Source organism: Nicotiana attenuata, chromosome 4 (genome assembly GCF_001879085.1).
Source record: "Nicotiana attenuata strain UT chromosome 4, NIATTr2, whole genome shotgun sequence".
In the NCBI taxonomy this organism is placed as follows: Eukaryota; Viridiplantae; Streptophyta; class Magnoliopsida; order Solanales; family Solanaceae; genus Nicotiana; species Nicotiana attenuata.
This window is the reverse complement of record NC_031992.1, coordinates 6,953,368-6,978,905: the sequence shown is the minus strand read 5'-3', so window position 1 is coordinate 6,978,905 and position 25,538 is coordinate 6,953,368. Positions and strand designations below refer to the sequence as shown.

Sequence of the window (25,538 nt, the reverse complement as noted above, 5' to 3'; positions counted from 1 at the left end):
AGGTTTAAAATAAAAAAACGAAATTGAAAAAAAATGTGAAAAGTTCAGACTTTTCCCGACGATGGAGCTTTTGGACAATTTTCTTGAGGGATTAAAAGTCCGATTTTAAAAACACCAAAAAGATTATTTTTTTAAGAATAGCTAGGTAGTATTCCTTGGTTTTTCTTTAGGCACCGGTTCTTTTCCAAGGATGTAGCTCGAACCGGGCACTTTAATTTCTTTTTATGAGTAGTTTAGGAAGAAACTGAGTCGCTCTGAGATACTCATTGACATGGTTGATGCTGGCACATTAGGCTATGACATACATTCTGTTTTCCTGTGTATTTGGTTTGAATTGTGAAGCCTAAGTAAAGTAAATAACCTATTTTGTGACGCCTTTTCTCAGTTGTTTGACTCGTATGCCACATAGTACAATATTGCTTAAATTTCTCCATAATGTGTGCTTGCTTGACTTGAGAGTTGAATAGAACCGTCTTGATTGAGTCATGTGCAACGTGTGTGTGAGGAATTGTGATTTTCTATGCTATCTTGTGTAATCTAGAACTTGCCCCGTGTGTTAATTGAAGCGAAATTGTAAGTGTGCTAATCTAGGAGATGACGTAGGCATTTTCTTGCTTGATCATGGATGTGCTTGTCACATAAAAATAAAAATTTTCGTTGCTAGCCCCTTTGAGCCTATAGACCTTTCTTTTGGCACCCACATTACAAGCCATACCCCTATTTTGTTCTTAATTTGATATTGATTGAACCTTTACCTCCTAAGGCACTTAGTCGCTAAAAGAAGTAAGGTTAGAGATTGAGGAGTAGCTTTTGAGGGGAACCATGAAAGGGCCCGTTGGTGCACTAAAGTTGAAATCAAATACACTAGCCAAGGAACTTTATTTTATGGAGTCTGTGAAGAAAAAAAAGAGAAAGGAAAAGAAAAATTGAAAGAAAAGAAAAAAAAAATGATAGTGAAAGTATGTAGAAAACACCTCTAATTCTTAATAACTTGTGCTAGTGGGAGTATAGAAGTGCTTGAATGAACGTAAGGGCTATGTTGTGTATGGCAAGTGATTTGGTTTAGAAGAATATGTGCTTGAATTGTGAACGTAGTGTATTAAAGTGCTTAGGAGGGAGCCACTATTTCTAATTGTTTCATACCCGTCCCTTAGCCTACATTACAACCTTAAAAGTCCTAATTGATCCTAGATTTGGCTAGCTTAAATTAGTAGAGATATACACTACGGGCAAGCTTATGGTACGACCACAGGATGCATATGAATTCTTTGTGAGAGTGAGTGAATTTGGTTCAATTGTGCGATGTCCTTAATCTATATTCAAAAGTATATTTGAATGTATGGACTATCTATAGTCACTCTTTTGTTTGTTGGTGAGGGCACATGATCTCATGAATGATTGGTAATGTTGTAAACTTTCTTGGTAGGTAAGTGCATGAATTGAGGGTGCTTAGTGGTTACAAGTCGGCTTTTGAGGTTGGGTGGTGACAAATAGGTTGTTGGAATTGATTGAAGTGAAATATTATACTTGGGCATGCTTAGACGGGAATAATGTGAATTTTTGTGTGCTCATGCTTGTGTGCCGGTATTGATCATAGTTTAGGGTATAGTGTGTGGGTAAAAGTTAAAGTACTCCTCTATAATTGATACTTGTACGTAGTTGGGGGGTTTATTAGATAGTCCCATTGCTCGAGGACGAGCAACATTTAAGTGTGGGGTGTTGATGATAGGCTATAATTACGTATTTTAGTCGATTATTACACTCAAATTTACTGCACTTTGATTGAGTTTGAGCTTTAATCGCTAGTGTCTTGCACTAATTGTGTGTTTTATGCCTTGTAGGAGTGATTCCGAGCTATATAGATGTTATGGAATGAATTCAAGTGATTTGGAGCTTTGAAGTATGAGTAAAAGCTCAAGGAATTAAGCCGGAATTGTGTTTGGGGGTCAACGGATGATAATTAGAGTGAACGAAGAATCGAGTAGGCATATTGCGCACTGTCTAGTAAAATGGATATAACCTTTTGCTCAGAACTCCATTTGGTCTCCACAATATATGGTTGGAAAGCTAACTCAAAGGGGCTACAACTTTCATGTTTTACGTTTTTCCAAATTCCAAACGGAACGGGGCGAAACGCGCATGATTTGAGCCAAAACGAATGAAACCGGGAAAAAGGGCCAGTTGGGCGCTACAGGCAGTGCCTGGCGCCACCTGTGGCGCCGAAAACAGTGTGCACAAATAATGGGGCGCCGTGGAGGGCGCCGGGCTGGGCGACGGTGACGTGAAATGTATCCTATTTGGCCCAGGACAAGGTTATTTAGGCCCTATACCTACCCAACACGTATAAAAGCAAGACTAAACCTATTTTTGAAGGGGGAGACGCCACTTTGGAGTAAAAATACACGCTAGAAACATTGAGGAGCAAGAACAACTCGGAATTCTTCATCTTTTTCTAATATTTTCAATTATTCAAAACTTATGCAATTGTTTGATTACATCATGAGTGGCTAAAACACCCATTGTTCTGGGGTTGTAATTTAGCCATGAATATTGTTGTGTGATATTAACTTGACCTTGATTATAATTCACCAATATATGGTTGTTTCTTCAATTCTGTGTTTAATTGCTTAATTGTCTGGCCAGCAGTTAGGTTCTATTTACTATCTATGCTATGCTTGGGAAAGCCGTGTTTAGATTGGAGAAGAATTGAAGAGAGCATGATCTTAACCCTTAGGGGGAGCGGATTTGTGGTTAGGATAGGAATATACCTAGTCACCGTGCTTAATTAAATATCGTAGTCTTAATGCGTTCTTAATAGATTGATTTCATAGGAATATAGGCGTTAATTTATTGAGAATAGGTGAGTAGTACTTTGGGAGAAGGCTATGAGAGCATTTATCGATTAATTAGCAACCATGAGTGAATTATATGAAAGGGAGAGTTAATTAGAACACAATACGATTGGTGAATCGATCACAACCCTGGTATACTTGTCTCTACTGAATACACAACAATCAACTCGTTACTTGATAATTTAGTTATTATTTAGAATCGTAGTATAGTATAATCATATTATTGGACTTTGCTTTTAGCTAGATCGAATAACAATTTTTGTGATTTAGTGAGTAGTTTACACAAGTCTCTGTGGGTTCGACACTCAACTTATCATTATATTACTTGTCGACCACGTATACTTGCGTGTGCGTTTGGGAGCAACAGAAAGGTACTACAGATTTGAAGTTGTGCTTTGGCAATGGCAAGCCTGAACTTGTTTGTTACACAGACTCTGATTTAGGAGGCAATCTTGATAATTCAAGATCGACTTCCGGTTATTTGATCACTTTTGTAGGGGGAGCTGTTTCTTGGCAATCTAGACTACAGAAGTGCCTAGCTCTATCCACCACAGAAGCCGAATATATTGTTGTCACAGAAGGTGCTAAAGAACTATTATGGATGAAGGAGTTTATTAATGATCTTGGCTTTGAGCAACCAAGGTACATCTTATTTTGTGATAATCAAAGTGCTATGTGTCTCACCAAGCACTCCACTTTTCATTCTAAGACCAAACATATAAATAGAAAGTATCATTGGATAAGAATGGCCGTGGAAGAGAAATTATTTGAGGTTGAGAAGATACACACTGATGAAAATCCTTCGGATATGCTGACAAAGGCGGTGGCTGCAGATAAACATGAATTTTGCAGAAAATTGGCAGGCATGAAGCCTGTCAATAGTTCCTCTACTTGAAGACACATTTGGCCCCTTGGCTGGAGCGGGAGTTTGTTGGGCTCATGCCCATGTTGTCCAGCCAAAGGCCCAATGGCCTAATCCTATTCACTTTTGGTTTCCATTCCTATTCGGAATTAGATTCGGTGTTTATTCCTATTTTGAGTGGGTTTTGGCTTTAAGAGAAAGCACCACTCATGATCTATAAATAGGACAACCTTGGAGAATTATTCTATGCTCATTGATACAAGTCTTTGAAAGACTTAAGCACATAAGAGTGGTTTAGAGAGAGCTTTCATCAAGAGAGAAGAGAGAAGAAAAGTATTTGTTTTGCTGCAGATTTTTATTCCGACCAGCCAACTTCAAATCACGTTTTCCGATTCGTTAACCGTTGGATCGGGCTAAAATTTTGACTGATGTTCGTAACATCATGGTCTCGGATTTGAACGGTGGAGATCGGATTTGGAGGCTCGTAGCATCTGATTTCGAGCCTCCAACAACAGCTTCATTTTTGTGGATTATACTCTTTCTTCAATTGATTAGTTGTTGCTCTTGTTGCTCCGTGTTTGGCCCTTGTTGTGTAGCCAATTTGGAGAACTTTTGTAACCCTCTTATTGTTATAGTGGAGCTTTTTGGATCTTCGTGATCCCGTGGTTTTTACCTTCGATTTGAAAGGTTTTCCACGTTAAAATTTGATGTTCTTTATCTTCTTTATTTCGGATTTGCCTCTTCCTCAACATAACACTTGTTGTATTCTCAAGTCATATACCTATATGAAGCTAAACTATTACGGCAATACTATCTTGTTGAACTTTAGAATTTTTTTTGGCAAGTAACATATATATATATATATATTCTTGTGTCAAGATAGCTAGGAAGTTAAGACTTCACAATCAGAAGGGGTATAATCCCTTCTTCCCCCACCTCCAACAAAAGAAAATACTTACCCAAATTGTTTTAAAGTAATTCAGTTTTTACAAGATTAATTAGCTATGGAACTTGTGATACTTCAATTTTGTAAATTTTTTATAGAAGGCATGGCAATGCGTTTCCATTTAATTGGTATATGCCCGTATCATGTTATCGTTGTCATGATTCATGAATCTTAATTAATAATATTGGTCTAGATTTGATTGGTTAGCATTCACACAATAATTGCGGCTTTCCTCAACTTAGCATTAAACTAACGTTAATTAGTGGAAGGTTGCTTTCAAGCAAGCATAAAACTGGCTTTAATTACACCAAAATGGCATCATCTCTTAGGACATGTTACATGACACGAGTTAGTTTAGATTGGAATTACACTATTTATGGCAGATCCAACCATGAGTTTTCAAATTATGCAGAATATAGTGCTTGACAGTCGAACTATACATATATATATACGCGCAATAACTAAATATATAATTAAATATGCATCTTAGAAGTTACTCTCTTAACTCGGAACTCATGTCGTCTAAATTCTGAATCGATCACGTTCCTGGTAATTGATTTTCCAGTATATATATATGTTGCTCACAATATTTCACTAAACGAAGTTAATTTTCACTTCTCATATGCTCTCAAGATAGTAACTTTGGGTTATATATATATACTTCCAATATTATTGGTACATTTCCGATAGATGCATACAATTAATAGTGTGGTCTTTGAGAAGACAGTCTGTCCATGGATGAAATTCAATGCAAAGAAGCAGATGAGTACAAATTTTAGTTTAGAGACGTTTCTCTTGCTTGTTTCTGGCACTATATATATCCATTGTGAAAATATGACTGTGAAAATCAAATCATATCACTGAATCATTATGTGGTCCCCCCACAACAATATATCCTGACAAAATATGAAATTTATATTCTACTACGATCTCATTGTAAAAGTTTCAAATTAACTGATGGTATAAGCCAAAGAACTATATATAGTCCTGTCATTTAAAAGAAGAAGATGCATTATCGAAGTATATCTTAAAGGAATTAAGCCATGAAAAGAAAAACCAAATTTATTGTTACCATATATAATTACAAAAATTCTTGGACAAAGACGGTACAATGCACTAATAAAGGTTTAAAATTACAGTTGAACACGAAGACGCAGGAAAAAAGAATGCGTAACTCCGTAAAACATGAATGGACAACAATAAAAGAATGTTTAAAGTTAATTAATCATGATACTTAATAACAAATAAAACATTAATCAGTGTGATGATTCTGCAACAAGATTTGTGGATCTATTGTTTGAATATCTGTCAATTTTAAGCATAGATGAGCTTTCACTGGCTTATGATCAGAGCTGCGGATACTTTCAATTGCTTCATAAGAATGTAAAGTTGCATTGATTTTGTTACTGTCTATCTTGAACAATATTCTGTCTGTCCATGATGGTACTCTAACCTGTTCAACAATAAAGATGACTAAACAATTACTGTCAAGTCAAGATATCAAAATCCTTAATTAAGTGTTTTGTAATTAAAAGGAAATGTATCCTATATCCTAATTTGTATGACACACTTTTCTTTTATTCTAACATATATATATATCAGTATATTTAAAGCCACTAGCCCGACTAATTCGGATAAGTAAGCCCACTAAGAGATGAAGGAATCTTAACTATTACATCACATCCCTTGCTAATATGAGATTCTTTTCATTTTTAGATGTTTAAAATGTCTGACACTTCTCGCTTAAGTATTACTTTAAACAATTTTCGTAAGTTCAAAATCTCTAGCTTTTTTTTAATTTTTTTAATAATAAGCCAATCACCCAGGCTTTCATCTCCTGTAGTGTTGCGGATTTGGCTCGGACCCCTACCTCGTTGATTATATTAACAAAAGAGTACAACCTTTAATTGATCAGTGTATAGTAGTTTAATTTGACGTTTTCTCTATTTAATCAACTTTTCAACTAGTAGTTCAACCTTTTTTTCACAACTAGGCAAGTCAAATTAACATTTTAAACGTGGTGCCTCAAATGATTAAATAAAAGGAGTAATAAGATTAGACTAATTAATTACCTTGTGACTTGTATCATAGCTGCTGCTTCCAATATCATATTTGTAAGTTGGTTTGAAAGCTAATGCACCCTCGCAATAGCCATTAAAAATCTCTCCTCTTTCTGCTTCTTGTAATAGTTGATCTTTGCTAGTTAACATCTGCATTAGTAAACAAATATTCAAAAAAATTGGAACATTAGCAATTGTTCAAAATAGCCTCCTTTTTCCTTCCAAAAACCCAAGTTGATCTAAAGAAAGTTCATATGAAAAGTTAAGTTATACATTTACACTTATCACATTAATTAAAAAATTTGCGCTGTCAGCGTATATAACTTAAGAAGGGGAGCCTTGGCGTAACCGACAAAGTTGTTGCCATGTGACCAGGAGGTCACTGGTCACGGGTTCGAGCCGTGGAAACAGCCTCTTGCAGTAATGCAGGTATGGCTGCGTACAAAGACCCTCATGGTTCGGCCCTTCCCGGGACCCCGCGCATAACGGGAGCTTAGTACACCGGGCTGCCCTTTAGCGTATATAACTTAAATATATGAAATATACATACTTCGTGGAGATTTCCATGAATGAGATCTCTAGCAGGATAGGAATTGATGCCTTGTAATCTGTAGTTAAGATCTCCCAACCATACAGTAAGCTGTGCTGGTCTAGAATAAGGATTCGTATTCTTTGAAAAGAGAGAGTTTGATATATGCTTGAACTGATTGTTCCTCTCTTCTACATTACGAGCATGAGCTGTAGTTGGCAAAAGAAGAAAAAAATGATCATTCAGAAAAATAATGCCAATAGCTGAAAATTAAAAAAACAGAGGAAATATACATCATGGATGTTTTATAGTATGAGTAATTTATTCATTTCTAGCCAATTGCAGCAAATTTATGGTTACCTTTGGCCTTTTTTCAAGAGACAGTTAAAGAGTGTATTACTTCCAAATTCCTACATGAAATTCACCAGTTTTATTTAATGATTTAATTATGACCACCTATAAAAAAAATATTGGAGAGTCTAATGGTTGTAATTCTACTCTGCGTTACTTAGATGAGACTTCAAAGGTAAAAACTCTTTTGTCCCACGGTTAAATGTTTGTTTATTATAACAAAAGAAAAAGAATAGAAGCAAAGACACAAAAAGTTTGGGCCTAGATCCCTCGTGGGCAGCATCTAAGTTTATTGGGAAAACTTATACAGTATAACCGTTTCTAAAATAATAACTGATAAAATACATATTTTATTGTGAATTAAGCTCAGTCAATGAGGGCCTATGAGCTAGAAGTGGTGAATAAGACTGAGTCAGGAAGGATTATCGGGCTAAGTAAAATATTGGAGAGTTTTATTTGGGATTCAGGCCCATCCAGAAAATGGTTAAGGACTAGCAGTTAGAGAGATGGGATTATGCCTATTGTTAAAGACGAAAATGTTTGTTCCTCTCATCTCCTTGCTTTGAGTCTAACCTTCTCTCTCCCCTTCTTAATCTCTAATCCTTATATTTCTCATTGTAATTCAGTAGTTAGTGTTGGTTTATTATCCGAATCTGTAAATGAATTTTAGTTCACATTAATACAGCAGGAGTTTGGCCATTTGTTACATATTTTTTGTTTAATTAATATATAATATACATAAAATATGTATTTTTTTTTATATTTAACTATCGAATATAATTAATTTTATGTAACTTGCCATATAAACTTTCTTCGTCAGGCCCAAACATGATGGAAGTCAATAAACTTTGAATTTTTACGCTACCAACTTTGCGTAATGAATTTCCTTTCCCAATTCCCACAAACAAAAAAGAGCTGGATTTTCCATATTCTTCTTTGGGAATGAAAATGTTTTTCTAGTAGTATATTTGTCAACCTACTCTTAGCAATTGGTCTATTGTTGGTCAATTTTTCTAGCTACAAACTACCTTCAATGAATATAGTATAAGCCTATACAAGTTCTAAAGTCTAAATAAGAAGGTAGAACTAGCGGCAAAATTAATTGTATGATCACATCATTTAAAAGTTTTCAATCATTAAAAGATATAATAGTATACATTTTTATTTACTTAATTATAATTTTCAACGGGTTAGTATGTTTAAATGAGGAGTAAGGGACTTACCAGAGAGGTGACAAGAAATAAAAACCATTTGTATGCCCTTGTATCTAATTCTAACACCCACTGCTCCTTTCTTTCTCCTGATTAACCATCCTAATCCTCCAATTTCATGCTTATCCACCTTTACTTCTATATAAAGTTAACCAATCAAATATTAGTAACAACAGAATCAAGATTCAATTCAATTAGCATGAAATTTAGTATATTGAAAAAATAAAGAAGGAAATAAAATATACCTCTAGTAAATTGCTCTAAATTCTTGGGGCCAAACACATACAGCTGTAGAGATTGCATTACAGCTTTTCCTAATAGCCTTTCTCACAAATATGAAGGAAAAAATGTCATAATACTATAATAAGGAAATTAATCTTAATTATGACAAGTACTTTTCAATGATATTAAGTTAGTGGTCTGATGCAATGCATTTCTTTTTTTTTTTTCCCTAGAAATTTAAAATGTGACCACGAAAATTTGAAGGTTAATTCATGAGATACGGCATGTCAGAGAATACACGACTTTTCTAGAATCAAAAATATAAATTGAAATTTGATATTTTGGAGTGAGAACACGTGAATATTGTTTGGGTAGTCATTGTCAAAGATCAATTATATGGTGTTTCTTGTCTGGCTATTCATGTTTCAGCTTATCGTCTTTGAATTTATTTCCTTCCATTTCAAAAGCATACAACCTACCCTATGAAAAGATGATTGGTCCCAATAATGTTTTCCATAAATATTGGAATATTTAAAATATAAAAAAGAGAAACAAGAGAGAAGAGTTTAAATTTTGTGACGGATAATGTATATTTTTTTAATCATCACATTAAGCTGACCTACAACAACAAATAACTCTTCCTATATAACATGTCTGATATATATATATATATATATATATATATATATATATATATATATATATATATATATATATATATATATATATATATATATATATATAGTAAAATAAAAATAAAAAATAATAAGAACTTGTTATCACCGATTAAATTGTGATAATAGGAGTGTAAATTTTTTTTATACATACATGTGAGTACGAGCCAAAGTATTCTTCAACAACTTGAGAATGTTGTTTCCAGGAGCCTCTTGCAAACCCATCACCAATAGATCATATTTTCGCTCTTCACCAACTATTTTTGCTATATCCTCGCATGGAACCTTCACATCATGCAAAAATTAAGCAAAATTTTGTGAAAATAAAAAAGGAATATAGAAGAAGAAATATAAAAATAAGGACAGCCCGGTGTACTAAGCTTCCGTTATGCGCTGGGTCCGGAGAAGGATCGGACCACAAGGGTAGCCTTACCTTGCATTTCTTCAAGAGGCTATTTTCACGGCTTGAGCCCGTGACCAGGCCTCCTCGTCACATGACAACAACTTTACCAACGAACTGTGACTACTAATTAAGTGCTAAATTTACCTTTCCATTCATATTCCAAGTGACAAAGTAGATGCAAAGATCAGAACTTCCAGAAAACTCACAACGTTTCTGAATATCAACAGTTTTTATCCCTTCATGACTCGCCTCAAAACTGTCAACCATTCCCATTGCAGCTTTTCGTCTCTTCATTTTATACTTTTTTCTGCATCCAGTTGAAAAACCAACAACAATAGTTAATTACAATGTTCACTAATTCACACCATAAACTGAAGACAATATAGCAAAAAGGAAAGTAAATCAAACCTTGAAGCTTCAAAAAGCTTAACACAAAGCCCCTCCATTATATTGAAAAAAGAAAGAAATGTACTTCTTTGGATTATTCTTGAGTGCGCTTAAACAGGAACACAAAGTTATAAGATATATCAGAATTGACTGACTTTTGAGATTCAAAATAGTTTTTCTTCTCTTTCTGTATGTATATATAAACACGTACTAGCTAGTGGGCGGCGAGAAAATATAATGCATGGAAAAAGAGAATAAGAAGAAGAAGAAGAAGTCAAAGGATTGGCGATAATTAGATTTATAAAATGCTTTGTCACTTGATGATGACAGTACTTGGAATTTGATATGTCATTAAGTTAGGTAAGAATAATGCCATCGACATTTTTAAAGAAATTGTGACAAATCCGAAAGGGACATGAGCTTCGGGATCAAGAAAACTCTAGAATAGCTAACCTTATATTTGCCATGACCATGCAAATTACGTACTCCATCGGTCCACTTTAATTGACTTTTTGTTTTATTTTTGTGGTTCACAATATTTGATTAATTTTTTCAGATATCAAGAAGTAATTAACTTTTTTTTTTCAAAGTTGTTATTGGAGTAGTAAAGAGCCTAGGAGTATTTATTATAGTTTCAATGAACAAATTAAGGTTAATATGATTAATTTTATTATTAATTAATGCTAAAAAAAATATGCTTGAAAACAACCAAAAAAATTAATTAAAGTGGACAGGAGGGATTATAGAATTGTAAAGAATACCAGTATAAATAATCTTGTGACTTTTTTGAGTTCATCATTTCATATTACTAGGAGTAGTATACTTTAATTGTTGGGTTATGTTCACACTTGAGGTTAAGGTTTTGGATTCTCAATATCTTCGAGTCCCTCCAAAAGCTATTAATGTTGGTAGGTCATTATTGGGGTTACCATAATTAAGAGGACATTTGTTTGCTTTTGAATGGAGTAACGTAAGAAGGTTTCATAAGTTAATTAATCAGCCTTAGCTTATTGAATTTTGAAATATAGTCAAAGGTCAAATTGAAAGAGATCAAAACCGATTCCGTTAAGTAAAGGTTCATCAACTACAGCGGCACGTGCGAATTGTATTTTGTATCGACATTTCTGTTGTGTGATATGTTTCGGAGCGCAGCCCTCCTTAATAGCTTCAGGTAAGTGAAGGGGACTCCAACTTTATACTGTTTATGAAGTTTAAATTATTATTATTATTGTTATTATTATTATTATTATTATTATTATTATTATTATTATAGCTTTTTCATTGTTTGAGTTGCTAATCCACATAGAGTGAAGAATTATTTGTAATTAACTTTAAAATTATTTCATAGTTTAAAAACTAACATTCCCAGTATATAATATATCTTCCATAAAGGTTAGGAGCCTATGACCCTAGAGACAAATTTAAACTAAAAATATAGTCATTTGCACCCTAAAGGAACAGCTTAACCGTAAGAGGTTTACCATTTGGTGGGAATGGTTTCTGCACGAACTTCTTTGAATCTACACCCTTCAGAATCGGGGGCGCGTCCGAGATCTGACTACCCTCGAGTTATAAGTCTCCATCTTTTTATCGCTATCCTCTATGTTCTTTTCCCCTGATTCAATCCTTTTGGTGAGGTCCTCGAGCATCTTCATAATAGTGGGGTCTGCTGCTGACCCGTTGTTACTCGGTTTCTTTGGCACGCTCGACTCGAGGAGCCATTTCAGGTGCTACTGTGCTTGGAGTTTTTTGGTGACTTTGTAGCTGAGCAATGGCCACTTGTTGCGCCTGCAACATCTCAAAAATGACTTGAAGACTAACGTCTCTTTCTTCCCCGCGCACACTTCCGTTGGTATGAGAGTTTACGTCGATATGCACGGCGTCGTGTGAGTTCACGTCGATGGCAGCTTGTGCTGGTGCCTCCCCTGGGTTTTGCGGTGGTACACCGGCATCTGCTGGTGCTACCCCTAGGTTTTGAGGTGGTACACCGGCGTCTGCACCGCTTTTTCCTTGAAGCCCAATACCGTTGTTTTCGCGTGCGTTTGCTGAGTCAGACATTTTGACCTGAAATCAGAGATTCGTGGACAAGAAAAAGTAAAACCAGCACTAAAACAATCACTATTATTTTTAGCCCCACGCTGGGCGCCAAACTGTTTACCTTGAAAATGGTAACTACAATTATATTTGATTTTGTGGTTCTAAAAATACGTGATTTATTTTAATACTAGTTGTTAAGCAATAGATGCTAGGTAAAAGTAAAGAGAATAAGATGTGCAAACCAATGGGGTCACAAAGCTGGACCTCGAGCTGGCTGGAGCGAGACCTCGTGGTCTAGATGGGGTTAATAACGATGAGCTACTAACAAAGAATCAATGATAATGAAGGCCTTAAAGATGGCCTTTTATGATTAATAATGAGCAATAAATGAGGAACAATGAATGAACAATGTAAAAATAAGCAATAAATGTGTAGGACAATCGTGTTAGCAAAGAGAGCAGAGAATGTTGTGTTATATTCAATATATCTCCCCCTTACAAAATGACAAGGGTCTCCCTTATATAGGAGGGGTGAATCTCAACATAGCGCATGTCTAATAAATAAAGAATAAATGCTTCTAGTACAGCTATACAACGGCTCAGTATGGATTTGTACAATTTTTGCAGACTCTGTCAGTCCTCATCACGTGCTCTCGGGAGCCTCCTGCTCCTTTATGACGATCGTCGATTTTCATGCCGCCTCGAGGCGGCCTACCGAGGAGAGTGCTTCGAGGACGAGCCTTGAACCGTTCTTCGATCCTACCAAGGTCGGGCTTGAAAACGCCATCGAAGCCTTAAAATCGGCTTTCCTTGATTTTAACAGTACACAGATAGTCCCCACGTTCCTTGGGATGTAATATCAAGGAACGATTTGAATTCTTCAACTTCTCAATGCATCCATCATTATGTCAGTTACGTCACGCGAGCGGTTGGTGTGACAAAAAGGGGATGTTTAAAAGTCACGTTCGCTCGGCTCTCAAAAAAGCCTCGAATTGATTACGACGGTTGGCCGTCCCTGGGCTTTTCCCAATGTGCACTACTGGACCCTATAAATACTCCAATCCTTCGCTCCTTACTTTCCATCCCGTCTTCGAACTTTAAGAAGCTCTCCTTACTGCTTACCTGCGCTCGTTTTTCGCCCAGTTTTTCTCTTCCCCTCTGAAATCTTTCAATTGAAATGGCGAAGACCTCTAGAACTATTTCTCAAGACGATAAAGCTTCATCTTCACGCTCGTCTAAGGGCAAGACCATTACGTCTCCTAATCTACAAGAATGTATGCCCGGACCCTGTGACACATCCTCCGATTTTACGGTTGACAAGCCTTCTTCGAAATCGGGGCAGTGCGAACCCATGTCTCGATACGTTAGTCTGATAACCAACATCGAGAAGGTGAAAGCTGACTGCCGTTGGGGAGAGGCGGTGCAGGTGGAGGAGCCCTCTCGGGAGGAAGATATAACGACACACAAACCCAGTTTCCTTAGTGTGTACACATATCCCTTCACCCTAGGTCCGGTAGGGCTATCCTCGCCATCGATAGACCCTGTAATCCTTGACTTCTGCGGCCAGTACTGGGTGACGCTTGGCCAAATTCATCCATCATTCTGGCGCGTCGTCTACATGATTAGGCACTTTTCAAACATGGTCGAGGGGTTACCTTTTACTCTTGATCATCTGATTAGGATGTACAACCCCCGACTTTATCGGGGCGGCCTGATTAAGCTTCAACGTCGGGCCCCGAAGGCTTTCTTTGCCTGTACCGATGAAAGCAAGGACATGGGGTGGATGAGTCTCTTTGTTCGAGTTAGGACTTCGGATTTAATTCCTGCTGAAAGGATACCATTCCCCGAGGAATGGAACATGAATCGTAAGTAAATACGTTGATTAACTATTTTTTCATTTCTTTGGACCATCTTCCCTCCTGAACTAACTTCTTTCGTTGGTGCAACTGTTGAGTGGTACCCTGGCGCGGTTAAGGATCTTGCGGGCTAGGTTCGCCAACTCGATTCGGTCTACCCGTATGATAAGCGTGTATGGCGCGATCTGGCCAAGGCCCGATGGGAAGCAAAAAACCACGGTGAGGTTTTTCTTCTATCGTACCTGAGCTCGTTACAGGAGGTACTCCTTAACCGTATTCTCAGCTTTCGTAACTGCCTTTTGCGTTTGTACAGGCCTGGGAGATGCCCCTTTGATGAGGGAAAGCTCCACCGAGGAGGCGGACACCTCAAGTCTTGCCAAGGAGAAGAAGAGAAAGAGAAAATCGCCAACTGAATCCTCGAAACCGAAGAAGGCAAAATCTCAAAGTCCTAAGGTTGATTCAGCGGCCCTGACTTCGGAAGCAGCGGAGGGTCTCCGAGCTGAGGGCGAAGAGGAGGATGACTCCCTGCATGTGCTCGAGGAAGGAGAAAATGCGTCTGTCTCGGGTCTTGCTAGGCTGATGGTTGTTGAGCCAAAGGTTTCCAAACCAGAAGTTGCTGATGTTGTCCCACCTCGGGCCGAAGAGGCTCTCGTGGGTGGATCAGATAATGCCCCTGAGCCGGTCGGTGACCAAGACATTCCTCGAGCCGAGGGGCTTTTGGCAAATGAGTTAGGGGATCCCAGCTCTGAGGCCCCTCGAAGGCAAGGGAAGGCCCCGATCGATCCAATCGGAGTTAGTGACATGGGTGGTTCTCTGTTGGGTCCGTCATTATCTCCGAGGGAGATACGGGATGTCCAAAATAAAAAGGCTTCCGATTCCGGGGCATCCCTCGAGGGGAATGACTTGTTTGAAGGACTCTTTCCCGGGGTCAAAGAAAATCCCGAACTCAACGCCTCGCTCATCCTCGAGGAAGTCAAAAGGCTATGCAAACAGGTGATCCGTCGTCGATTGCGCTTCGTGTTTCAATCCTCATCTTTACTGATTTTGTTCTTGGATTCTTTCAGGCCATAGTGCTTTACAGTCGGGCCGTTGCTAAGTCACAATCTGAGTCAACCCGTTATGAGGAAGAATGCAGGAGGCTCTCATCAGAGGCTGATGAGCTCAGAGCCCTTTTAGCAAAAAGGGAGGAAGAACTTCATGACCTTCGAGCTCGTTCGGAGGCGGTGTCTCGAGAGTCGACTGATCTTGCAGAGCAGGTAATACAGTCTTTGCATGCTTTTATTTTTGCGCTAGTCCGACTTTGGCACTTAACAACTTTGGGTTGATATTTGTAGCTTGAGAAAAAAGACGCCCTGATGAGGGAGGGGCTCGGAGCCAGGGATATTGAGATTCTCGGACTCAAGCAGCGCATGGATGAGACAACCTCCGAGAGAGATGCCCTTCAAGAGAGGTTGACCTCGGCCGAGCGTCATCTTTGAGACACGAGGGCGGATAGTAGTAAGTATAAGGATCTCCATGCTGAAGCGGTCACCGCGCTATCTATAGCCAAATCTGAATCCGACGAGCTCATGTCCTCGTATCGAAAAGATGCTTCTGCTGCAAATGCTCGAGCCATGAAAGTATCAAAAGAGGCCGAGCTTGGACTGACCCGAGCCTTGGAGCTTGCCCGATTGAAGTCTCGGAGACAGGATCTCGAGGATGCATACGCAGGGGGCATTGATTTGTCTGCTGAGATCGAGAGGGTGAAGGCCTTAGAGGAAGAGTCGGGAGCTCTGCTTTCTTCTGACGATGGTTCAGTCAGTGGTTCTGCCAGCGGGTCTGAGGAAGACGGAGGTGATGGGGAAAACCTCGAGGAGGAGGCCGTTGATGTGCCGAGGGTCGGGAGCCAAACCGTTGATGGCACCACTTTCGAGAAAGTTCCGCCCGATCAAGTGACCCCGGCGGCAGATTAGGCTTTTATTTGTCCCCTTCTCTTAGGGGCTCTTGTAAATACGTCTTTTTTAATATAAGAATTTCTTTATTTTGCCTTTGATCCGTGTTGATTCCAAGTGTATGACTCTAACCGTTAGCTCTGGTACTGGACCCGGAACATAATAAACCCTTAGGTTTTTAAATGATTGGGAGCCGGGTCTCGATTTTTTGAAACGAAGCTAGCCCTTTTAGGCTTCGTTGATAGTCCCCGAGTGAGAATTTTCTTGAACTTGGGCAGCCTTTGGACTCAACAACCGGGTGGGCGTTCGCTTGCTTATCTAAAAATCAGGATAGCTTTTAGGCTTTTACCAAAAGTCCCTGAGTGAGGGTTCGTTCGAGCTCGGGTAGCCTTTAGTTGAGTGAAGATTTTGCTGAACTTAAAATAAAGATAGCTTTAAGATTTTATAGATAGTTCCCGAGTGAGACCTGACTCGAACTCGGACAGCCTTTGAGCTTTAATAATTGAGTGAGCGTTTGCTCGAACTTGGAACAAATATAGCCCTAAGGCTCTTTTAGGCTGGCCCTTAGGCTCTTACGCAATGGCTTTTAGGCTTTTTAGGCGGCCCTTAGGCTCAAACGCAATGGCCCTTAGGCTCTTTGGGCTGGCTCTTAGGCTCTTTTTAGATTGGGTCGATGCGACCTCTAATATGGCTATAGTTTTCCCTCATTTTGGATAAAGACTTTTGAAGTTTTGATTATGCCTTGGCATGTTTTATGTTCGTCCGAATCTTCGACGGCTCAGACGAGATCCTCGATTACGAGTCGATATGTGACGATAGCTGATTACCTCGGGAGACTCACTCGAAGGTTGAGTTTTCGAAACCTTTTGATCGAAGGCTGATTGTTTTTGAAGCCTTTTTACTGTTCGGAGCTGATATTATCGAAGCTCCTTTTGCTTATGCCGAGGGTAGCCTGATTAACCGGTTCTTTTCGAGGTATTCTCGAAGTATTTGGAGGCCTTTTGTTTTATAGCGGCAGTCGGACGTCTCAGAGCAGCGTTAATTCGGCCGTAGCCTTTTAGTTAGACTGTAGTCTTTATGTTTGGCCGTAGCCTTTAGTCCCCGTGTGTGGTGACCTCGGCGTTTATACCGAGGGTATGCCTTTTTAGGGTTCTTACAAGTTCGGATATATAGCCTTGGCCTTAATATCGGGGGTCACGCCTTTTTTAAGGTCTTATAGATTTGATCATGCCTTATTGAGGACTTATAGATTTGATGTTGCCTCAGTGAGGGCTTATGAGTTCGAGGTTGCCTGATCAAGGTCTTACGATTTTGAGTTTTGACGACTCGCTGAGCTGACCTTCGAAGACAATCCTCGAGTGTTCGGGAGTTTTTTGGCTCTTGGGCCATTTTGCGCGACAGTAGTGAACTTCTTCGAAGCGCAAAGCGTTTTGATAAGCAAAGGGGCTTCCTTGATTACTTGATATATGCGTACATGTTTTTTGCTTTTGGAGGCTCGATTATTCTATATGGACACGGTTCGTTTGACCGTGTGGCCCAATACAACATTCTCCTGTCGAGGTCCTCCTAGGTATAGTTTTGATTTCTTCAAAGAGGTGACCTCCTGGGGTGACACCCCCCCCAGTATTTGAGGTTGATCAAAGAGAAGCCTTGAATACTTGATAAGTTCTCCTTAGGTAGCATATGGATGTTGCCTCGTTAAAAACCTTGCCGGTAAAACCCGTTCGGGATAAAACCCGATCTAAAGGGTGCTTCGATTCCTCTCAATCGAACACCTGCAAGAAGTCATTATAAAACATAAATGAAAATGGAGAGGGTTATACCTTAGCAATAATAGCGTTTGAGCATCGATATGTTCCAATTGCTTGGAAGTTGCTCGCCTTCCATGTGTCACACCTCCTTTTTTACACACCTACCCCGAAGGATAAATGTATAAGGGAGTTTTTCCATTTAAAGTGACATATTCGAAAATGGGATTATTTATTTGATTTTTAGAGTCGCCACTTCGGATAGGATTGACTTTTGGTGTCCCAAGTCACCAGTTTAACTTGAATCCCAAATCGAGGAAGATTTCGACTTCCCAGTTGGAGTCTGCGAACCAGAAATTCTACATAAGGAATTCTGTTGACCCGAGGGAAGGTGTTAGGCACCCTCGGATCCCGTGGTTCTAGCACGGTCGCTTAAATTATTATAATTGGCTAAGAATCTGATTTTTAATACATGTTTTAACTTATGTGCCTTTTATTAGTAACCTGCTTTTATTTTTATATTTTAATAAGAATTGCAACGTCGTGAAAATGTATCTCGAACCACGTCGCACCAGTACGCCCGTGATTTTTGGCACATTTCAACTTCGTTGAGATTTGAATTTGGGTCACATAAATGTGCACCCGTATTTAAGAAGGTAATATTATTAAAATAACGCGCCTAAAGCAACTACGCGTTTGCTACTTTGCGAGGGCCATGGAATTTTGCTAAATGGCACGCCTCGAATTCTAAGGATCAATACAAGATTAATTAAATGAGGGCCACGCAATTGTCATTTTTGTTTGGCATGGCACACCTCAATTCTAAATTAAAAGGATTAATTCAACTACATTCGGAGGGCCATAGCTGTTTGTTTTATCTAATATAGCTCACCTCCATTAGCTTAAGAAGCTCAATTATCTAAACATTAAAAGGCCCAGATTATACTATGGTGCAAGCTAACAAAATATATTTTTGAGGTAAAGAGTTAATGGTTTGAAGTTAAATTTGGGCCCACCGTGAGGCCCAATAGCCTGTAGTGCCCTTTTGAATCACAAATGACCATCAGTCCAAGCTAGGGTCCACGAGGGAACCCAAATTGAAGCAAAATCGACTTCAACTAGCAATGGGGTTCTTGGTTCGACCCCACACATCAACACAAGGGGTCAGTTTTTGCATTCAACTCTACAGCCCACATTACTACTTACATTTCAATTAGAAATCACATAAAAATGAAATTGAACTTCGTTCTCCAGGTTTAAAACCATTAACTGAACATTACAAACCCACGAGTTCCAATTACACATGCTCATAATCAAACCAAAATAAGCTAAACCTATTAAAAAGAACTTAATCTACTTAACACAGAGAGCGACTAAACAGTATAGCATGCCAGGTAAGAAAAGAAGTCCAAAGTAAAACATGGTTGAATTTGAAACAACTGAAATTATGCTTTCAAATCTTGCTTTCTCATTTTATTCTGCAAATCCAACATTCACAATCAATAGAGCTTTACAGTGTGTACCTGGAAATAAGATAAAAACCAAAACAAAGCAGGATCAGTAGCTAGCAATTAGTAGCACAGCACCCAGATTCGAGCAATAATCAACAGAAACCCAACTCAAAATAAGTGATACACAGCAGACCCCAGAACCCAATCTCGAACCGATTTCAAACCCCAAATCAATTCATACTCAACCTCAAGTGAACCAGCAAATATTTCCAAACTTGGAAATTTCAGAAATCAGCAAAAGAAATCAATGGAACAGAAAAACATCAACACAGCCTGAACCCAAAACTTTTTCCGACATAAGATCAAGCCATTTTCCACTCAAAGGGAATCAGAAATTGTTTTTGTAATCAAAGAAAAATCCAAAATTCAGGACAGAAGTTCAATGGAATAGTGCTTCTTCCCAAATTTTCAGCCGTTTTATGTTTTTTGATCTTTTATCTCACTAGGTCCCCTTTTGCAAGGCAAGAATAGCATGCCTTTATAGGCAAGCCATTAGGGCAGCCTTGCACATTTATTTTTTACCCCCTTAGGTCCTTTTTAATTTAGCTTTTTGCTTTAAAGTCCCTAAAATCTTGGCTTGTCACTCAAGTCATACTACCCAAAAACCAGAAATTGACATTCAAAACCCCACACCAGAAGCTTCTAGGGGCTTCCTATTCTGTTACTGCAAGATTCTCTAACTTTAACTACCTAATATACCCTTAAGACCCCCTGAAAATTACCTAAGTCTACCAACCAGGAGTCCGGGCCAAATGACCCAATTCAATGGGTCTGAATAGACCCAAATGAATTCATTACTGGGCCTAATGATCACACCACAATCAAAATGGTGTTCAATCGACCCAAAGAACAAGAACCTGGAACTCCTTATCATCACAAAATCAACTCAGCCTTTAATGCTGAGTGATTAACAGGGATGACCAGAAGACAAACAAAAAATAAAAAATAAAAATAAAAATAAACTAAATAACATATGTAAATCAACCTTGCATAAACAGGCACATGTGAAATTAAACCAAAAGAGAAAGAAGAAGCAGGTATAGAAGAAATAATAATGAAGGAAAAGATTAAAGAAAAAGAAGAGAAAACTTACTATAATCGGACCAAGAAAGGGAGGCTCGAATCTTTAAACCTTCGGATTCTTGGTCTAAACTGATATTGATCGTATGTTCCCATAGGGAACGAACAAACAAAATCAATTTGCGCCAAGAACATTCACAGAATCTTGATTTTTAAGAAAAATTAGGGTTTGGACTCCGATTTGGTATTCGGAAGATTTGGCTAAGGTTTGAGAGAAAAAGGGTTGGTATTTGGAATGAGAGGAGGCTGGGGAATTTAGGGTGTAAATTTTGGGATTTTTGGGTAAGTTAGGGTTTTGACCGCCTCTCTTCGATTCCAGATTCGAGAGGTTTGGCGAGGATTCGAAGAAAATTAATTGGATATTTGGAAAGAGGAGGTGAAGGGGAGTCTAAGGTGTAAAATGGGGTTGATTGGATAATCGCCGTCGGCGGAGACGATTTCCGGCCGGCGGCAGACGGCGGAGAACGGAGGCGGAGTGGTGGTGTATACAGGGGTGTGAGAGAGATGACCGGATAGGGGGGTGGGGTGGGGTTTGGACATATATATACTTAGTAACCTAGGCTTCAGGACCGTTAGATTAAAAAACCTCGACGGTCCTGATTGAAAGTTACTAAACGACGTCGTTTAGAGGGGGGGCAGACCGTGGATCGGGTTAATGGGTGTGGGTTTTGGGCTACCAGGCGGATCTGGGGGGGGGGGGGTTTGATTTGGGCTAGGCCAATTTTGGCCCAATTTTGGTCTTCTTATCAAGCCCCACTTTCTTTTATTTTAATTGTTCCTTTTTCATTTTTGTTTTGCTTTCATTTTGTATTTTATATTTTCTGATTTTATAAAATGCTAAAACACAACAAAGACCTAATTAAACTATTTAACTCCTAAAATTATTTAAAACTCTATTTAAAGATAAATGCAACAATTAACAATTAAAAGTGCAAAGAAACTATTTTTTGCAATTTTCTTTAAATTTTGTTCTAAAACTAATTAATACCTAATTAATACTAAAATTGTGAAATTAAATCCCTAAATGCAAGTGCATATTTTGTATTTTCATATGAATAAAAATGCAACCAATTAACACAAAAATTTAACAAAAATTAACAAAAATTGTAAAATAATAAAGAAATCAATTATTTGAAGCTTTTGGAATTAATTTGCTTAGGGCAAAAATCACGTGCTCACAGCTGCCCCTCTTTGCCCGGAAACACGAAGAGTTTCCGTGCAAACATAAGTGAGCGGAAACGAGCGATTTTTGCCCGTTCGCATATTCCGTGTGAAGCATTTTTAAAAGAGAGTTGACCGCACCCTGCTTCAAAGGTTGCCTACATATCCTGGGCTATGAAGGAATCAGGTCAGTGTAGTTCGGGAAGGTTTGGTAGCTGGGACTACCAGGAGCTGTGATTTCACTGCTGTTGTTGTTGCTACTGCTCACTGACCTCCTTATTACACCGTGTTAAAATAAAAAAGAAGCTAGCCTAAGCTATGATCTACGAATTACAAGAGGGTCCTATCTATGTCTTCTAACTTGTTCTTGTGTTGCCTTGAATTTGTATCTTGTAATCTTCTGATGGTATTCCTGTTGTTGTCTTGCATTGTGATTGGCGATATTGCTGCCATTCCTCCGAATGATGCTTGATTACTTGAAACATGTGTCCATTTTCCAGGCGGGCTCCTGACTGCAGACGCTTAAAAAGTATTCCCTTGTTCTCCAGGCGGGCTCCTGATTGCTGAAATTTGAAATATTCCCTTGTTCTCCCGGTGGGCTCCTGATTACTGAAGCTTGAAAAGTATTCCCTTGTTCTCCAGGTGGGCTCCTGACTGCAACAAAATAAACAACAAAGAAAATTTCTGCCCCAGTTTGGTAACTGGATACATCATGTTATCAAATATTAAAAATTAAAAGCTAAAATTGAATTGCACTTCCCTTGTTCTCCAGGTGGGCGCCTGACTGCTGAAGCTTGGAAAGTATTCCCTTGTTCTCCAGGTGGGCGCCTGACTGCAACAAAACAAACAAAGAATATTTCTGCCCCAGTTTGCAATAGGAAGATTTGGGAGTTGTTAGCAAAATATAGATCACCTAAGCTATTGATGCAATGATAAGAGTAAAACAAAAGACTTGATTGGAATGCACGATCCTGTGAGTAAAACCAAGGACATTTGACTAGCAAATTCATCAGACTAGGCCTTCTATCTTAGGAGAAAGATTCCTCAGACTAAGATTTTGATCCTAGGAGAAAGCCCACTAGACTAGGTCTTCAATCTTAGGAGAACAATTCATCAGACTAAGATTTCCTATCTTAGGAGAAATATTCATCAGACTAAAATTTAGATCCTAGGAGAAGGTTCATCAGTTTAGGTCGTTTCATTATCTTAGGAGAAAGATTCATCAGACTAAGATTTTGATCCTAGGAGAAAATTCATCAGACTAGGTCTATTTCTGTTATCTTAGGAGAAAGATTCATCAGACTAAGATTTCTATCCTAGGAGAAAATTCATCAGACTAGATCTTCTATCTTAGGAGAAATATTCATCAGACTAAGATTTAGATCCCAGGAGAAGGTTCATCAGACTAGGTTTACTATCTCAGGAGAAGGATTCATCAGACTAAGATTTTGATCCTAGGAGAAAATTCATCAGACTAGGTCTGTTGTTGTTATCTTAGGAGAAAGATTCATCAGACTAAGATTTCTGTCCTAGGAGAAGGTTCATCAGACTAGGTTTTCTATCTTAGGAGAAAGATTCATCAGACTAAGATTTTGATCCTAGGAGAAAATTCATCAGACTAGGTCTATTTTGGTTATCTTAGGAGAAAGTTTCATCAGACTAAGATTTCTGTCCTAGGAGAAAGTTCATCAGACTAGGTTTACTATCTCAGGAGAAGGATTCATCAGACTAAGATTTTGATCCTAGGAGAAAATTCATCAGACTAGGTCTGTGTTGTTGTTATCTTAGGAGAAAGATTCATCAGACTAAGATTTCTATTGGTATCTTAGGAGAAAAGTCATCGGACTAAGATTTTGATCCTAGGAGAAAGTTCATCAGACTAAGATTTTGACTCTAGGAGAAGATTCATCAGACTAGGTCTCTTGTTATCTTAGGAGAAAGATTCATCAGACTAAGATTTTGACTCTAGAAAAATCCATCAGACTAGGCCTTTTATCCTAGGAGGAAACATTGTGAAAAGTAATGGCAAAGGTCAATGATTTGAGAAACTTCCCTTTTGTCGGTTCTCCTCTTGTTCCTTTTCTTTTCTTTCCTTTCTTGTTCCCTTACTGTTAAACCAACTTTCTTGCACTGCTTTGTTCCTGTTTCAAACAACGAAAACTTGTGAGTTTAAAATGTGGTGGTTGGTTTGTGGCCTTGAACTTCGAAGGTGGCCCATCATCCTCCATTTGTTGCATTGTATGAACGGTCATCTCCCCAATCCTCATGTCTCATATGAATCCCGCAGCATGTCTATTGTCCCTGCTTTGTGTATATGATGTTCTTTCTTGACCACTGGCTTTAGCCTTGAGTTTATTGTTCTTTTACTTGTCACGATAACTGATTCCCCCTCGAAGATCTTGCTTGTTTATTGACTAACCACTTTCTTTGCTACCCTTGACACGGAGACTATCTCTGATCCGTTCACCAAAACACCCTTCATCTGTTGCGTGGTTTCTAAATCAGACCCTTGTATTTTGCACGAATCCCAAAGCATGTTGATTGTGGCCAACTCAGTGTGCCTGTGGTTTTCTCCTGGCTTGACGCCTTTATGTGCTCACCAGGTCCCGTGTTGTTTAATTGGAAAGCTTGGTGGCAGATTTTGATGTCATTTCTCACTTGTTTTGAACAACCGACCTAGGACGAAGGAGTAAAACAAAGTGGGAGGATTGGAGTAAAGGGTAATGGAGAGAGACGATTCCTAACAAGAAACCTACAGAGTAGCAATCCATCAGATGTGGATACCGACTCTAACGACCTTGACATGCACCTGCAGCCTACTCTGTTTAGCAAGTCTGATGTTCAGTTCTTGTTGTACCTTTTGCCGTGAAACTGGGCTTCAATGCTCCGCTTGCCCGATCCGATTCACAATCCTTATTCGACTTGTAGTGCCCGAAGGGTTTTCACCATCAAGCCTCTCTCATTTTGATTTTTCTCTCAACTCACCGTCGCCTTATGGTGCCCGTGAAGGTTTTCACCAATAAGACTCTCTCATTTTGATCTCTCTCAGCTTTCAATTTCTCTCAGTTCACCTTGGGGGTACCCGTGAGGGTTCTCATCAACAAGACTTTCTCATTCTTCATTTCCTTCATTTGGACCGGAGTGTTGCCCCTGATATGATTCACCTCTGCTCACTTGACTCGGCATTTCTTGAAGACTGATCGGAAGGTCTTTCTTTGGACCGTAATGTGGGCTTTTGGATAGGGTTAGAAAGGAAGGGTATCAAAGGCTCAAAACAATTCAATCATGGGTTCAAAGTTACAACTTTCGGAATCAGATTCCTCACAGCAACCACAACTTCTGCCCCAGTTTCTTTCTTGGGGGACTTTGGATTTTTGTTTTGGTGTGACTGAACCTCAGAGAGAGGCTGCCTACGTACCCTTTCGGGATCAAGTCAAACGTAGTTCAGGCGACTACTTTGATTGTTGCGATCTTTCTTCCGCTTTTCATTTCCTTTCTTTTCATTCTTTTCTTTTCCTTCTCTTTTCTTTTCTTTTCTTCTCTTTTCTCTTTTTACTTTTTCTTTTCTTTTCTCTTCTTTTCTTTTCTTTCCTTTTTTTTTCTCTTTTTGCTTTTCTTTTCTTTTCTCTTCTTTTGTTTTCTTTCTTTTCTTTTTTTTTCTTCTTTTTCTTTTTTACTTGTTTTTCTCTTTGTTTCTCCTATTTTACTTCCCCTATTT

General features: G+C 38.7%; 2 protein-coding genes across 2 annotated transcripts in view; both read right to left on the bottom strand.

The window, feature by feature from the left end:
- Positions 5,705-10,749, bottom strand: LOC109224907 (type IV inositol polyphosphate 5-phosphatase 11). Its single transcript, XM_019389474.1, has 8 exons — positions 10,519-10,749; positions 10,255-10,417; positions 9,862-9,992; positions 9,057-9,133; positions 8,824-8,949; positions 7,271-7,458; positions 6,733-6,870; positions 5,705-6,113 (listed from the first exon to the last, which is right to left on the bottom strand). Exons 1-8 carry the CDS (start codon positions 10,554-10,556, stop codon positions 5,913-5,915), a joined length of 1,062 nt encoding a protein of 353 aa, XP_019245019.1. The 5' UTR covers positions 10,557-10,749; the 3' UTR covers positions 5,705-5,912.
- Positions 19,568-25,538, bottom strand: part of LOC109225065 — an 11,553-nt gene continuing 5,582 nt past the window's right edge. The window contains exon 7 of the mRNA XM_019389656.1: positions 19,568-19,591. Within this exon, the coding sequence (XP_019245201.1) occupies positions 19,568-19,591 (24 nt within the window). The remainder of the gene's footprint in view (positions 19,592-25,538) is intronic.

Coding starts and splice junctions, on each gene's coding strand:
- LOC109224907 (XM_019389474.1), bottom strand. CDS start 10,556: ATGGAGGGGCTTTGTGTTAAGCTTTTTGAAGCTTCAAG. Junction 10,418..10,518: donor AAGCTTTTTGAAGCTTCAAG/GTTTGATTTACT, acceptor AACTGGATGCAG/AAAAAAGTATAAAATGAAGA. Junction 8,950..9,056: donor TTTAGAGCAATTTACTAGAG/GTATATTTTATT, acceptor AACTTTATATAG/AAGTAAAGGTGGATAAGCAT.